At 38.8% G+C, this 15796-nt stretch overlaps 2 protein-coding genes across 2 annotated transcripts; both read right to left on the reverse strand.

Annotated features, from left to right (window-relative positions):
• Window positions 1–4186: 4186 nt before the first annotated feature.
• On the reverse strand, window positions 4187–8795 carry snx12 (sorting nexin 12). The gene is made up of 5 exons (XM_056407203.1): window positions 8437–8795; window positions 7240–7335; window positions 6738–6862; window positions 6312–6402; window positions 4187–5820 (listed from the first exon to the last, which is right to left on the reverse strand). Exons 1-5 carry the CDS (start codon window positions 8599–8601, stop codon window positions 5815–5817), a joined length of 483 nt encoding a protein of 160 aa, XP_056263178.1. The 5' UTR covers window positions 8602–8795; the 3' UTR covers window positions 4187–5814.
• Window positions 8796–8939: 144 nt separating this feature from the next.
• Window positions 8940–13037, reverse strand: LOC130188721 (cytokine receptor common subunit gamma-like). The gene is made up of 8 exons (XM_056407193.1): window positions 12952–13037; window positions 12284–12374; window positions 11727–11902; window positions 11102–11235; window positions 10824–10989; window positions 10509–10614; window positions 10173–10233; window positions 8940–10035 (listed from the first exon to the last, which is right to left on the reverse strand). The coding sequence occupies exons 1-8, from the start codon at window positions 13013–13015 to the stop codon at window positions 9814–9816; spliced, it is 1020 nt and encodes a 339-aa protein (XP_056263168.1). The 5' UTR covers window positions 13016–13037; the 3' UTR covers window positions 8940–9813.
• Between the last annotated feature and the right edge of the window lie 2759 nt (window positions 13038–15796).

The raw sequence follows: 15796 nt of genomic DNA on the forward strand, positions 1-15796 counted from the left end.
CTCTAGTAGCCACTCCTTTCCCCTTTTGTACTTGCCCAGTCACACTGCTTTGGGGTGCTCTTTCAATTTACTTCCACTTTATCAAGCTAATCCAACTGTGTGTCTCTGCAAACACAGCAGGCGTCATGGCTGCACACTGAGCTCCACTGTTAGAACCGTTAACTAAACAGCCCTTAATCTCTGCCTTGGCATACTCTGCCCGTCCTGTCTGCCCACTTTTATTACTCAGGACAAGGCCAGCACTTCAAAGCTCTCTGGTTCTGTAGGTCACAGTTCTCACTGACGAGGAAGGTCAGGGTCGGTGTGTGCATCCCCAAAAAAATATTGAATATCTTTTACTATGTCTACTCCTTTCTAATCATACGCTTGCACACATTACGGGCTTGTGTCATCCTTATTTATTTTATTTATTTATTTATTTATTTAGAGAATAAGGGACAGTGCATATTGATTGACAGTACAATGTACATGTAAATATGCCAGATTATAGCCGGGAGGCTAGTTTCCATCTGTAGTCCCTTGGCAGGTTGATGTAATTTAAGAATGCAAGCAGAGTGAAATGGAAAGCACACATCACTTCACACATGACAGTACAGTAATACAAAAGAAGAAAAAAAGATTAATAAAAAGGTGCATGCAAGACATTTGGATACCGTGCGGATTAACTCTAATGGTCACAGGGCTGATGAAGTCTGAGCCATGCCTTCAGGTGGCCTTTGAAGGTGACCAGGCTGGGGCTTTCCCTTATAGAAGGAGGTAGGCTGTTCCACATCATGCATCCTTTGAAGGACAGCACATTTTGCCCAAACAGGGTTTTTCTAAATGGGACCTCACAGTCCCTGTTTGTGACAGCTCTGGTGGACAGAGTGGAGTTAATAGATCGATGTTTGATAAAGGTTTTAAGGGGGGGTGGCGCTAGGCCATTTAGTATTTTGAAAATCAAACAGGCCGAAGTGAATTTTCTAAAATTATTAAAACTTAACATTTTGTATTTGGTTAAAATATAGCAATGATGATACTTAAATGGTTTTTTATCCAGTATTTTCAATGCTTTTTTATAGAGTAGTTCGACCGGTTTAATAACTATTGAGCTTGTCATAGACCAACTGGTTAAGCAGTAACTCACATGTGAGAGTATCATAGAGTGTAAAAACAGCAAAGCGGCATTAGTCGATAGAGAGTTTCTTATTTGTTTAAAATTATGTATATGGAAGTTTATGGTTTTCGACATCATTTTAACATGGCTCCTAAAGGAGAGTGTGGAATCAAGCATAATGCCTAAGTATTTGAACTTATTAACAACATTCAGTTTCTCAGTTCCCAAAAACACATTAGAATGTGCAACAGTTGAGGATTGCTTAGAAAAGAACATACACACTGTTTCTTTCGTGTTCAATGAGAGACAGGACCTGGTGAGCCAGCCTTGAATATGACTCAGAGCAGTAGAGAGCACTCGTGCTGCCTCCTCACTATTTTTGGCCACCGTAAAAATGACCGTGTCATCAGCATACAGCTGAACATCCACATTGAAGCAAGAGTCAGGTAAGTCATTAATATAAAGAGAGAATAAAATGGGCGCCAGTATGGATCCTTGCGGGACCCCTACTGGACAGCCCAGGTAAGAGGAGCTGACACCATCAACCACAGTACATTGTTCTCTATGGGATAAATAAGATCCAAACCATCCTTGAAGAGGATCTGTCCTCGGCTGCTCTCCCTGGAGGGTTCTCACCTTTTATTTCTTGAATCTAGGGGGTGTAACACTATTGTTAGTTCATGGGCCCCAAACAACCCAATTTCATCTCGAGTGAGTCGGACAAGTAAAACATGTTAAACTAATCTATAAATAACAACACATCCTAATGTTTCCCTCTCATTGCACATTCTGAAAACGTCGGAAAATGAATTTACAAAAAGAGGATGAAGAGCCTGAGTTGTCTCACTTGGCTACGACTAAAAACAGACTGCAGTTTCCCCAAACCTGCTGAAAATATATTTGTTTAAAGTTCTTGTATTTTCCACGACGATGAGTCTTAGTGGCACAGAATATTATATTCCTTGAACACTAAAAGACGAACACACTTAGCACTCTGCTTTTTACCTCTATCATTGGCTGCAGCTGGTGATGCTATCTAACAGCATGGAGGGCCTAACACGTGCAGTGCGACCCCTACTGGACGAATAGGAATAGCAGTGCTTTTTTATTTTTATTTTGACTTATTCAAATGTATTCGACCCAATGCATCAGGGGTCCCATGTTTGGGACCCCTGATGTAGGGAGTCAGATGCTGTAAAGATTGTAAAGCCCTCCAGAGAAATTAGGATGTTAGGGATGTGTAAATAAACCTAACTTTTCCCATTTTTCCTTATAGGGAACCGTCTGCAATTTAGTGCAACACAAGTACCAAACTGTATGAGCAGTTTAATGTTCCTTTTTAATTTTTTTCATTTCATGTTAGCTACAGTTGTGTCCAATTGCAGTCAGTTTTGATTAAATGTTGGTCCAGGTCTACATCACAAGATCACTATTCTTGGAAAACTTTAATCCACCTGTGGCCAGAATTCCTCTTCCTCTGTTAATCCCTGTATTTCCGGAAGGAGAGTTACAACGATAACAAATTTAGGGGCCTTTACGATCTATGTTTAGTGAATAAAAAAAACCCAGTGTTGCGACTGAAGAGCCACAGTAGGATTCCAACAAACTGTTATATTTCTTAGTGATTCATCGGTTGTTGTTCAGTTGTGTCTATAAAATGCCAGGAAGTATAGTGAAAAACACTTTTCACAGTTTCAAAGTGTCTTCAGATTAGTAACAATAATAACAACTTTATTTATATAGCATCTTTCAAAAGCAAAGTTACAAAGTACTCTACAATAGAAACAACAAAAAACTAAATTAAAACACCTCTGTAATATAAGATATACAATTTCTTATTTTATCTGATCAACAGTCCAAAAAGTTTTTCGGTTTACAATTGTTTGACAAAGAAAGGGAATCTTCATATTGTAAAAGCCAGAAGTGAAAAATACTTGACTGGCGAGTCATTTTTGAACTGTTACGTAAGAGACGGAAATGACTGGTGTGGTGAGATTGGGTTAGGATTCATTTTGGAAAAATGCAATGGGGTTCCCAGCATAATTAATTAATGAACAAAAGCAATTATTCAATTGTTTTAATAGTCGCCAATAAAAGTTAACCTAGTTTCAGTTGTTGTTTTCCGAGGAACACTGTAGAGGAAAACCGATCTGTCACTGTATTACGTCTTTATTAAAGCACATGACAAGCAAGGTCCATTCAGATATGTTTAAAACAACTTCAGATTGTTGAAAAAATGTCAGAGCTCGTTCCAAAATAAATGAAATATATTTATAATATGAATTATATATATATAATAAATATATATATGCTGCAATTATGTGTTATGCAACTGTCAGCAATAATTATAAATATAAAATGAATATTCTGCTTACTCTCATCCATCACTGCCTGCCATCATGAATCCAGATGTAATGCATTCAGGGTCATATATCCTGACTTCATAATAGGTGTTTACTGGCGCAGATTGACCGTCACATCACTTTTTGTGATGTGTTGTCCCTTAATCCAGGGGAACCTGGCTTGATAACAGTGGAAACATGTTTGTCTCTGCCTGCTGAAGAAAATTTACTTACTCAGGTATTCTGGAAATTAACAAATTAATCTAACCATTTAGTAGTACTTCCAGTCTAGTGGTTGTGATTAGCAAGTTTTCAATACATTTTCAGTATAGGTTGTTTTGTAGAGGGTGTTGTAGTTTTGCTTCAAGTCAAGTGTTTAAAATTAATTAATTATGCTGGGAATTCCCACATATCCCAATTTCCCCACCAGTCATTTCCAGTCTCTTACTTCACAGTCCAAAAGTAAACACTAGTTTCAAACAATATTCAACTCAAATCTTTATGTACAAGTTGTAACACTAATGCCAAGATAATCTTCATCAAAAACATGTGCCCTCAACCTCATCATGCTCTATTCCCCATTTCCTTGTTTAATTGGGTCATTTTCCAATCCGCCGTGATTCATCCAGCTCCCATGACACCCTCTGATCCGTCACACGGTCACGGTGACACTAATCACTAACTGGAAGGTAAGCTTTACAGATCTTATTTCTCCTCTTTTAATCGGAAAAGACACATGTAGACATGAAACAGCAGGCATCAGGGAATTTAATTGGACAGAATTAACAAGGAAGTTCCAAGTCACCAATAGTGGAACTGCAATGATAATGTGTATTAATAGACCTCACAAGAAACAAAGAAGTGCAGAACAAAAGCCTAAAGAAAATAAATGCAGAATAAAGCCATATTTCAGATCATTAAACCAGATGCTGATTACGCCTTTAAACAATGAAATATTGTTCATATAATGAACCTCTTGTCACAGTGCTTAGATATGTTTTTTTAACCCAACTTAACATTCCCAACAGCTGATTTGACAACACGCAGCCAGATTGTAGGCATGACGACGTAACAGCAGAGTTAAAACAATGAATCATGAAACAATCCTGTCTAAGAGCATGTTCAGAACATAAAACTCAGGGGGAAATTATTGACTGGAGCGAAACGTCACCGTCCTTTTCATGATGCTACATGTTGCTCGACTTTGGGAGGTCATCATCAAAATCACATCTCCACTAGCAACAGAAGACATTAATCAAAGCAGGAATGAACCCTCATTTTAGACTTGATCCATTTAAAAGACGTTCAGAAAACATAATCAATTGTAAAAAAGAAAATATGTATTGCTACGAAAAAGAAAAAAAAATTATATGAAAACATGTTTTCTTTTTCACCGATGACCGATTCAAAAATAATGTACATATTATATGTGGAATGAGTGAATAAAGACACAACATCAAACTATTTATACATTGGATCTCTTATTTTTGTCCAGGAGCAATAGTTTTTCCAACACCGTTGATACTTCTGACATTTCCACCAGCTATATAATGACGTGATGTCGAAATAAATGTACATGGGGCAGGTGCAGCAGGCTGTATTGTCTTTGCAGTGAAGAGAGAGAAAGAGACAGACATGAGCAATAATATTGAGACATGTTCAAGCTTACATATTTGGTCATTGCTGTGAATCTCAAAATCTACCGACGCACTGACTAATGTAATGGCACGACATCGTAATACTATTCACAGAAAGAAAATAACACACATATCTGTGGAGTTAAAGATCTGAGTTGACAAACTGAACAATAAGATGGCGATCACAGGCACGTAAAAGAAATTGCGGGGTGACACCGAGACAAATATATTGCAGAGAAAGCGTGCACATTTTGCCATGCAGTCAATGATTAGTGCGCTTGACAATGACATTGTGTCAGCATTAGAAATGTTTCACGAAGAGCTCGTCAATGGCGATGTACAGTACGTATCCCCAGGAAACAATAGTTCACATAACTCAAAACACTAGTAGTGGCCTGATACTGGTGGAGTGAGGAACTTCTGAAAGCCAGTTTTGAAGAAACAGCTGAATCTAGTCCACTCAATACCAATTAAAACCGTTCAACTGCAAATGACTTCTCATTCATTTTGTTAATGCTTGATAATGGCTAAGGCAAAACTGGCTTGCAGAGCATTCTTCCCTTTGCAGCATAGAGCGACAGTTTGCAGTCAGATCTCTGTGATAGTTTATATATGGTATTAGAATGGTTCTACTCCAGTATGTGTGAACTATCGCCTTTGGGCTTTAGTTACCCATGCAGCCACCTTTAACTTCCAGAAAGCTCTTGAGACTGGATCAAATAAAGCAAACTTACTTCATTCATACCTAAAAAAACAAAACAAAGAACAAAACAGAATCAGAACTTTTATTTACAGGCTGCATGTATGTTGCACATTAGTGCCCCATTTAGACATTATTCACATGATATACAATCATGAACATAGGACACTGATCATGGAAAGACTTGTCAGGAATATCTTTTTTTTTTTAGCCTGGAAATTGTGATTAAGTGCCAAATTGTCTCGATACAATCCATAATACTGTGGGGGAAGCGGGGGGGGGGGGCTTTCCTCATGGTACGCTTAAAAAAACAAATGCACAGCGGAAATTGTTTGAATCACTACCAACATGTCCTGCTGTATAGTTAAAATGGATAAGATACATTTAATATGACTTGGCATATACAGAGAGAGAGATAAAGCAGAAAGACAGAAAGGAGAGATTACGAGAAGACTAGATGGGAATAAAGAGGCCCCCACCTCCCTTAGTAACACTAGATTCATACATTTCCAGAATAAGTAACCCTAGTTTCATACTTTTCCAGGAATGTAGTGGCGGTCAATGCCTTCCTCTTGCAGGAACATGTGAAGACAGCGCTCGTTCTGGGCCAAGGGATGACCTGCAATTCTGCAGAAATACACACACAGACGGACAATAGATAAAATACACTAGTTTTAAGGGCTTTTCAAGGAGACTGGTGAGAATGAGATACAATTGTGGATAAATTAGTGTATGCTCAAGGACAGATTAGGTGAAGTCCTGTGTTGGACCTTTTTTGCAATTACTGACTACTTATAGTAACATGTGAATTTCAGTTTCGACCGACACATGTTGTGGCGAGAGATCTTACAGAATAAAAAGCGTCACAAGATTTTACTCATCCCATAAAATAAAGTATTTTAGCTCTTTGGTCAATCAGACATTATTTTCCACATGAACACATCTTAGGTGAACTGACTGACCTGTTGATGAACTGCTCTAGGCCCAATCGCCGCTCCTCAACAAAGGACTCGTCAAAAAGGCCCCCATCGCCGCGGAATGGCAACTGTCTCTTCAGGGCTTTGCCCGGCAGAGATGGTACTACAATCTGAAGGTGATAGGAATCAGCACAAATAATAGGAACATTTACATATATGCACCAAAATATTAAATTCAAAGTTCACACTCGCTGTGCTGGAAAGTCAAAATTGCAGACGTTACATCAATAAATTTAAGTTCAAGCTAAGTAATAGACTTATTAAGAATGGCAATGCAAGGCATATAATTACATTTAACACATTTAATGAGGAGGGCACCACAAAACTTCACTATGAACCATATTAGCACAGAGGAAGAAAGAAAAACTACATCCTTTTTTACTTTAATCTATAAAAGGGATATTCTCCCACCTGCAACATACACATCGTCATTGAAACCGCCAGCCTGCTTCAGTGATTAGACAGATACACATAATTAGTCACTCACCTTGCTGTCTCTTTCCAGCTCAATCTTTAACCACTCAAAGTCACTGTATCTTCTTCTCACACAGGATTCCTTCAGTTTGAAAATGGGAAGGTTTGTCTAAAAAGAGAAGTAGAATTAGAAGAAAAAACAATTGATTTTTATTAAATAAGTTATCTGGACTAACACGAGTGCTGGGAGACATTGAGAGGGAACTTTTCACACACAAAAATTATCTTACCACCATAATTTGACTTAGTTTGTTTCAAACGAGTGTGCATGTTATTCAGTCATCAGAAAGTGATTTCTAATGGGCGTTGTTGAACATATACTGGTCTGTTCTGTTTAACCTTAAGTGTGTCTGTTGTATTTGGAAGTTAACAAACAATAAACTAGTTAACCCAACTTCTGATCCAAGAAACTATCACGTGGGGCAATTAAGCTGCATGTCTATGTGAGTTAATTACATATTTACATTAAAATAGACACATAAGAGACCAACATTTAAATTGTATTAAAGACAAGTATGTCTCAATTGTGACAAGAGCATCTGCTTCCTGTAAATGTGTTCCTTTATATTTAGCAGTGTCAGCAGTTGTATAACTGACTTTTAAAAGGTCAACTGCTCGTTTACTTCAGGAAGAAGTTAAACTCACTGTCGTTCCTATAACTAATAACTGCTAGTATCATTCACATAACAATAAGGCCCGATAAATTCAACTTATTCTGAGTAACAAACTTCACTGCATGTCATTTATCCCATTTCAATAAAACTGCGGACATTTTCCCAGCATGTCTCTTTGTTGAGTTTGTTCGCAACGTTATCTTAACATGTCTCCGTATAACGTGAACAATTACCTGAAACAAGAAACCCGTTGAAATAATGTGTGTAAATGTGGTCGTCGGAAGACCGCTAAACATCGAATCTGCGGCTCACGGTGTTACAACAGTCTCGGGTGTGTTCGCGAAACTTCTACAGCCTCGTTCACTAAAGTTACACCTCAAAGGCTCTCGCAGGCCCCGGACGATCCCCGGTCCTTGATTTTTTACTGGAGCGCCATCTTGACCTCCTTCACCAGCCGACCGTCAACGTCACAGCCCGGCCGTTGGGTCGACGTGCTAACTAGCTCGCAACAACGCCGCACTTGTCAGTTAGCTTGGCGAATGAAAGCCACCGCCGCACCACCGTGCGTGTGTGCGGCTCGTGGGTTGAACACCTACCCGCATGCGGACTTCGTAATTCGTGTAACGGTTCCGTCCAACTCCAACGGTCTGTGGATCACTGACGTCTATCTCCAGGTAATTGCTGGGGGGCCCGTAAGCGTCCGTCAGGTCCTGGGGCTTGGAATTCAACCGGCGAGTGTCGGCCACCGCGGGATCTGTCATGGTGTCGGGTGGTGATTTTTGGACGACCAACGGCGAATCAAACCAACTAAATGCACGGCGATATCTTAAATCTCATCAGAAGACATCAATTGATTGCGATAGCTGATCGGTTCAGCTAGGGAAGTAGCGTTAGCTGACTCGTTCCGCTCTCTTCCTGCGGGGGCCACTTGCCCTGCTCCCTTCCCGTCATGAATCTGAAAAATGCGTAGACTCAGTTCCTTACTCCGGGACTCAGTCTGCCCGCCCTCTAGCGGACAGTGAGGTAACTGCAGGCAGAATGAACTCTGTTGCGCTGATAAATAATATCACTCATCGCGGTAGTGCAACAGACATGTACAGACATGCGAGGATATATTTATTGAACAAAACCGGTCATGACAGAAATCCTGCGTAACATACACAAAGGACACAAACCATATAATTCCAACCTCAGGGTACAAAGTACAAACACGTTCAACCACACTCAAAGTACATTCAAAGATATTAAGATATGTAATATACACATTCATAGGAATATAAAACTGATGCCACTTGCTTGAAACTTTTGTTATATCAGCCTACTATGCGACCATCTTGTTATAATGTGTTGCCACTTTCTAATGAGTCATCATTTACTACATAGAGGCTTTTCTAATGTATAATGAGTTATTTACTTTCATGCAGCTCATTTAATGAGTGTTAGTGTGGCTGTTTTTCCTTCTCCTCTACTGAAGTTACATTCATGTTATCCTCATGGTGGAGCTGGGTTTTTGTTTTTACATGGTACAAAAATGACACTGATTAAGTTCAGTCATCTGGAATATTTGTCTAATAATAAAGTTGATGTTTTAGGAATAAATGCGCCAACGTTTTTACAACTTTTACTGACTGTCATAAATCAGGGCTTATAAAGGATTAGAGGAAGTAGAAGCTCTCAAGGCCGTTTTTTGTGATATGTGAGGTGAAATGCACAGACCACTAATGAGGAAAGAGAAAACTCTCTTGCTGTCGCCTCAAAGTTTTTGACAAGTACTTGATATAAATGTACACCCTGAAGCTATAAGATATAAATGAAGTGGTTCAGAGTCTTTTATTTGTGGTAATATAAACTAATCTGATCAGGCATCGTAATGCGACTTTTTAAACGAAAAATATATGCTTAAGTTCCTCAAACAGATATTCGGTTTCATCTTGTGAGGGGAACAAAACATCCTTTACCAATGTTCTGATCTCCTAAACAGAAACCATCTCCTCCTCAGTCGAGCTGTTGGAGGAGGAGGAGGAGGAGGAGGAGGAGGAGGAGCAGGAGGTGGACAGGTCCGATTCGTTCTCAGGGCTGAAGGCAGAGCAATCCTCGCCGTCGGACTGGGAGACATGGCAGTACTCACGGACAAGACAGGGACGCTCATTGTAGTTAAAACTCTCTTTGTGGCCTTTGGGGAATTGAAACCAATCCTTTAAATTTAAAAAAAGAGAACGGATGTATGACTTGTTTCGCTTTCGCCTCACATGATGGTACGCGTCTGTCTTGCAGTGTTTTGCTTTATAGTTTTATTAACTTATGAATACAAAAATCTGTGGATGCTACCAACCTCGATGTTGTGAAGGTTGGGGGACGGCTTGGGAACCACAGGGATGAAGATGATTCTGATCCTGTACGGGAGGCGGGCTCATTTTCACTCTCACATGATCATAGCTCATTACATTACTTTTGTAAAATGAAAACACTGAATACAAATACCCTTACATGTCAAATGATTGAGAGTGCATTATCAAATGTGAATTTCATCACTTACACATTCTGTTGTTTTAACTATTTTACCATTTTACAGCACAATAACTATTGATAACCATTTGATTAGGTAACTATTGTAGACGCTGACAGAAGCACTGAGTAAATATGAATGCACATTTGACAAGTGACCCACCTCTCATGGTGCAGCAGCATCATGACCAGGAGCATGAGGATGAACGCGCCCACCACGTACAGCACTGTGGTCCACACGGACGTGGAACTGGCCATCTGATTGGTGTCTGTGAGGGGGCGGAGAAGTGGATTGTTCTTGCTTCATAATCTTGTACCTTCGCTTTGTGCAACATTATCAAATTTATATTATTTTATACCTATTTGTGTGTTTGTGATATCCCACATTGTTAACTATCCTGATGGATTTTATTCATTCTTTCGGCTACAAGCCACTGTGATCTACTTTATATCTCCTCACGTGATGGTGGAGTTGTACCTGTGCTGTTGTTGGATCCCCAGAACACGGGCTCGCTCCAGTTACTCCAGAAGATAGACAGTCCACATTCTTCCCCCAGTCGGCTCCTCACTTGCAGCTCATACCGGGAACTGCTGGAGGGCAAGTTGACGCAGTAATTCTGCTCCCCAATACGGACATGATACGTCTGTGCACAGGAAGATGGAGTTGAGACAAGAGATGGGCAAACTCCTGGAAATATAACCAAACAAAGAATGAAAAAGAAGGATGGGAGATTCTTTATCCTTCAAACGGCTCACCGCCCACTTCCTGTTGTTGACCCTGTAGCGAACCTCACTCTCCACACAACTGGACTTTATCTGACTCCACTTGAGCCACAGGTTGGAGTCGGATCCGTTCCTGACTGTCACGCTCGTTGGTGGATTTAACTTGACTGGAGACACAGACACAGACCATTGGAGGATACAGAATACATCATGTGATGATGAGGTGCTAGAGCACCCAATATATTATCACCCTTTTAATTGAGTTAATTCTATTATTTTTTTCTTTCCTGTTTTTTCTTTTTACATATAAGCAGATTACACATTTGTGTTACAGTTGTGCTGCACCCCTCCCATCAAATTTGCCCTGGTCCAGCCCCGATATGCTGCTATAGGCTTATAGGCTACTGGGGGACATTTTAGAATACACTGAGCGCCTATCTCCTCTTCTCTCTCTACTTATGGATACATGTTCATCTCTCTATTGCACATTATTAACTCTGCTTCCTCTCCAGAGTCTTTGTGACTTTACGTCTCATAGGGTCCATTGGACCTGGCTGGGTCTGATGCCATGGCCCTGCTGATGTGCCCCGCCCACTCCTCCTCTGAGTTACTATATTCATAAGTCACCATGTTGTGTTGCACCCCAGTGAATAAGCACCTTTTGTTTTGAGATCATACTCCTTCTGAGATGTCTGGTTGCCATGTACCAGTTTGGTGTTAAATCTGCTGAACCTCTGGGAGTCCTTGAAGGGCAGGTTACATCCAGTGTTCACGTTGTTCTCGGACAAATAGGTGAGGCACTCAATAAATTCTTTACTTTTTTCAGTGTGGAACCTGTTGAGAAATCACAATTCAGACATTCACATACAAAGCAAAGTGCGGTGGTTATGTTTTTTGGAGTGATGTTTTACTTTTGGATACCAGGTGTTGGTATTTATCAAACTTCTTGGTAAATAAGAGAAATGTTATAAGGAAAACTGAGTTCTAAACAAATTAAAATGATCATGCATGGAAAGGGATTGCCCCCCAAATAAGTGGTATGACATACTTTCAGAACTTCATAGCACATGAACAAACACAAATCTATTTCGAATAATTCGTTTTACTTTTATCTTTCATGTATGTCCAACATTTTACTCTTTGCGGTTTGATAAATTCAGACGACGCAGCAAAATGTGTTTTATTGTGTTAGAGTTGCTGTCACTCGTTACGAACCAGCCGTAGAAGGTGTAATTGACTTCCGGGGTCCCCTGTTTATCCCAGGAACAGTGGACATATTTCAGATGCACCACCAAACAGTCTACGTCTGCCAGAGACACAAGTGGGCCGAGAGCGAATAGTTTAACGACAGAAACCAAAAATCATAGGGTAACACACATGACTTATGCAAACAGCAATAGACCGATCGCAGTCACACAATGAGGAAATGACAGCACAATGATGTCAAAGGGAATTTACACAAAATGTGCTGGATCAAGGAAGTAAAGCTGTACCATAAACTGACTTTCTAATTCAATCTGAGTGTAGAAGTGATTGATTATTTATGAAACTAAAGCCTAATCCTATTTCCTATTCATATTGTGATATTGTGCTGCTTCCCACCGTTCTAATTTAGATATTATTTTTAGGACTGTTATAAAAAATATGGTCACTCATACAGTGTAAAACCTCTTTTTATTATCATGGATTATTAACTAATACTCAATATAAAATTGAAACAAGAAAAGTAGCTTCACATTGTGTTCGTTAAATTATGCCAAAAGCCATCGAGCAAATGTAGTAACTGCTCAGACCCATCCAAATAGGCTAAAGCAGTTATTATTATTATGATTATTATTATCACAATTCAATATAGTTACATTTGTTATTTGAAATGTACTTACCAGGTGGTTCTCTGGCAAACACATGTCCTGTCAGACAGAGGAGCAGAAGCAGTCTCGTTGGCATCGTGACACACAGAAACAGGATGCTCTCAGCATCTGCGCCCGGCTACTTCTACATCGCATGTGTTGACGTGTTGCATATTTCTGTGTTTGCTGCTCCTGACCTGCCTGCCGTGCACTTTGTTTCCTGTCAGCGGAAGCTATTTATTTGGTTATAGACCAAGATGACACTTGCAGCGAGACCTTCTAATGTATGGCTGTAATATAAATAACACAGAGACAATACAAACAAATGTATATATACATATATACATATATATATATACATATACATATATATATATATATATCTATACATATACATATATATACATATTTATATATATATATATATAGAGAGAGAGAGAGAGAGAGAGCAACTACAGACTACAATATTCCCAATTAATGTTTTTTCAACAGTTGTACAACCAATTTGTAAATAAATAAAAGGGGACACATTATGCATTGCTGCATTCGTAAGTGAACAGCAGAGCAACTTAGAGCTACACAGAAAATGGCAATTGTGCAATCACAGAAGACAGATTCAAGACTAAAACATTTATAATTTAATTTCACGTCATTTTTAGTTTATTAGCGGTACCTTTTTTCCAGAGCTGCTAAAAAGTGTCTCTTATACACATTGGACACACAATCCATGAAATAAACTGTTCTCTGTAATGGGCCAAACAGTCATGAAAAACAGCCATGAAAAAAACATCATCAAACAGATAAATAAATTAAAAGTAAACACAAAAAGAGGGGGGGGGGGGGGACGTTCAGCAGGTGCTATATCAAACAAGTCAGGAACATTATCAGCCATATGTGGAAAAGAAACCTGCCGCCGCAAACCAGAAGAGAACAGTGGTGGAAGAAGGAGAGCAGGTGGTAGAAAGATGGTGGATGCAGAACTATAATAGATTAATATCTCAAAACCTGGGGGAGAGTGTTGAATACAATCAGATTACATTGAAGTAGGGCAGCAATTACTGGCAATATACCACTGTTTTGTAATGCTGATAAAGCCATAGTCCACAGTAAATAATTATTTACAACTATTGCAAATTCATATAGGTGTAACGCCCTGTTCTGTGTCTCCTCTGTCTCCTTGATTGTTAATTTCCTTCACCTGCCCTCAACCACTCCTGTCTCCTTGATTGTTTAATTCCCTGCACCTGCCCTCAGCCACTCCTGTCTCCTTGATTGTTTAATTCCCTGCACCTGCCCTCAGCCACTCTTGTCTCGTTATTGTGTAATGAATTGTCCCTTGTAATTTTTGTGCCAAGCTCTCCAGCGTTATTCACGTTGCATCCCGTCCTGTTCCTCTGCACATGAGCTCTTGCCCCTCGATACCCGTGACAGTAGGTCAATTATAAATGACTATATAATCTATTGGCTTTACACATTTCTATTTTGCATGTTTAGCTCAAAGATAATAAAGTGAGAATATGTTGTGACAACACTTTTACAAGTTTTGTCAGCTGTCAAATTACATACACATTTTAGTTAATTCATTTTTAAACCATGAACCATCATTTCTTAGCAAAAGAAAGACTGTCAGACAAATCCACATCACGCTTTTCTTATGTTTGTGGTTAAATATAGAGTTTCTTATGAAATTTTGCTGTTTTTTCATCATTTGGAAAATTGTGTCATGTGTATTTTGTTTAGGACATAATCAAATCAAATGTGCTAAAATAAAGTCTTCAATTCAAGTCCAATTGGTTCCATGGAGATAATATCTATATGTGTAGAATCATGTCATCCTTTTTAACGAGAGCGATTAAACACACACTGTGCATGACAAAGTCATGTGACAGCAGATACGTATACGTTTCTCTCTTTCTGTGTGTGCTGTTGTGTGGGTTTCGCTTCCTGTCAGAGGAAACTGTTTCAGAAACAAAGATTGTGAAGTTCTACCTACATCTGAAGAGACAACACACATGCACACTTCTAAAGCTTAATAGTTAAATAGATGTGGACTAGATACAAACAAATGTATTGAGATATATGTTTACCCAGACACGCACTCGACCCCCACATCTAACCTTTTGTAAAGAAGCATCTCTCAGCTATTGTCCAGCAAATCAAACAGGGTTTATTGTGTGTCACAGTGGTTTTCTTGCTCTTTTCGCTTCTTCTTTTTTTAACTAGAAAATGTAGTCATCAGATGTAAATAATATCATGAACAAATTAAGTACTGGAAATAAACATGTAGAAATTATTAATATTATATCAAAGGTATTCAAAAACGTAATGTAATTATATATCTTATGATGTTGCACATACTTAATCAAGACCATCACAGCTGCATCCAAGTTATAAGTAAAATAAATCAAGCCAAAATAAATTCAATGACAATGTGTAAAGTCAAGTAAATATTTACTTTGATTTATGGAGTAAAAGTATCAACTTTCCAAAGCAGAACTCCCGAACAAAACAAAACCAAAAATGTAAACCTTAAGCATATTAATCGGCTTTTCTACTGCGAATATGATTCTTAATGTGTGTGAAGGACTGCCCTGATTACTTTTTTTATGCAGATGTGACTTCCTTGGAAACTTGAACGATCAATTGTGTAAACTTGTTTATACAAACTCTAAACACATGAATATAAGAAGTTTGAATGTGAATTTAAGGTTTAAATTTCAGTTTCTTTTGAATTGTCATGATCGTTATTTATTCAATAATATTTGATGCTATAACATTATACATATTTTGATGCAGGTTCATTCTTATTAGTTGTATTGTTAGTTTCAGTGTTAGTTTGTTTGTGTTAATTCTTTAATTTGTGAGCCTGCGTAATGAT

This window comes from Pseudoliparis swirei, chromosome 3 (assembly GCF_029220125.1).
Source record: "Pseudoliparis swirei isolate HS2019 ecotype Mariana Trench chromosome 3, NWPU_hadal_v1, whole genome shotgun sequence".
In the NCBI taxonomy this organism is placed as follows: Eukaryota; Metazoa; Chordata; class Actinopteri; order Perciformes; family Liparidae; genus Pseudoliparis; species Pseudoliparis swirei.

Coding starts and splice junctions, on each gene's coding strand:
- snx12 (XM_056407203.1), bottom strand. CDS start 8,601: ATGACAGATCCCGCGGTGGCCGACACTCGCCGGTTGAATTCCAAGCCC. Junction 6,863..7,239: donor AGCTGGAAAGAGACAGCAAG/GTGAGTGACTAA, acceptor TATCACCTTCAG/ATTGTAGTACCATCTCTGCC. Junction 6,403..6,737: donor CTAGAGCAGTTCATCAACAG/GTCAGTCAGTTC, acceptor GTATTTCTGCAG/AATTGCAGGTCATCCCTTGG.
- LOC130188721 (XM_056407193.1), bottom strand. CDS start 13,015: ATGCCAACGAGACTGCTTCTGCTCCTCTGTCTGACAGGACATGTGTTT. Junction 10,234..10,508: donor ATGCTGCTGCACCATGAGAG/GTGGGTCACTTG, acceptor CCTCCCGTACAG/GATCAGAATCATCTTCATCC. Junction 10,036..10,172: donor CCAACCTTCACAACATCGAG/GTTGGTAGCATC, acceptor TTAAATTTAAAG/GATTGGTTTCAATTCCCCAA.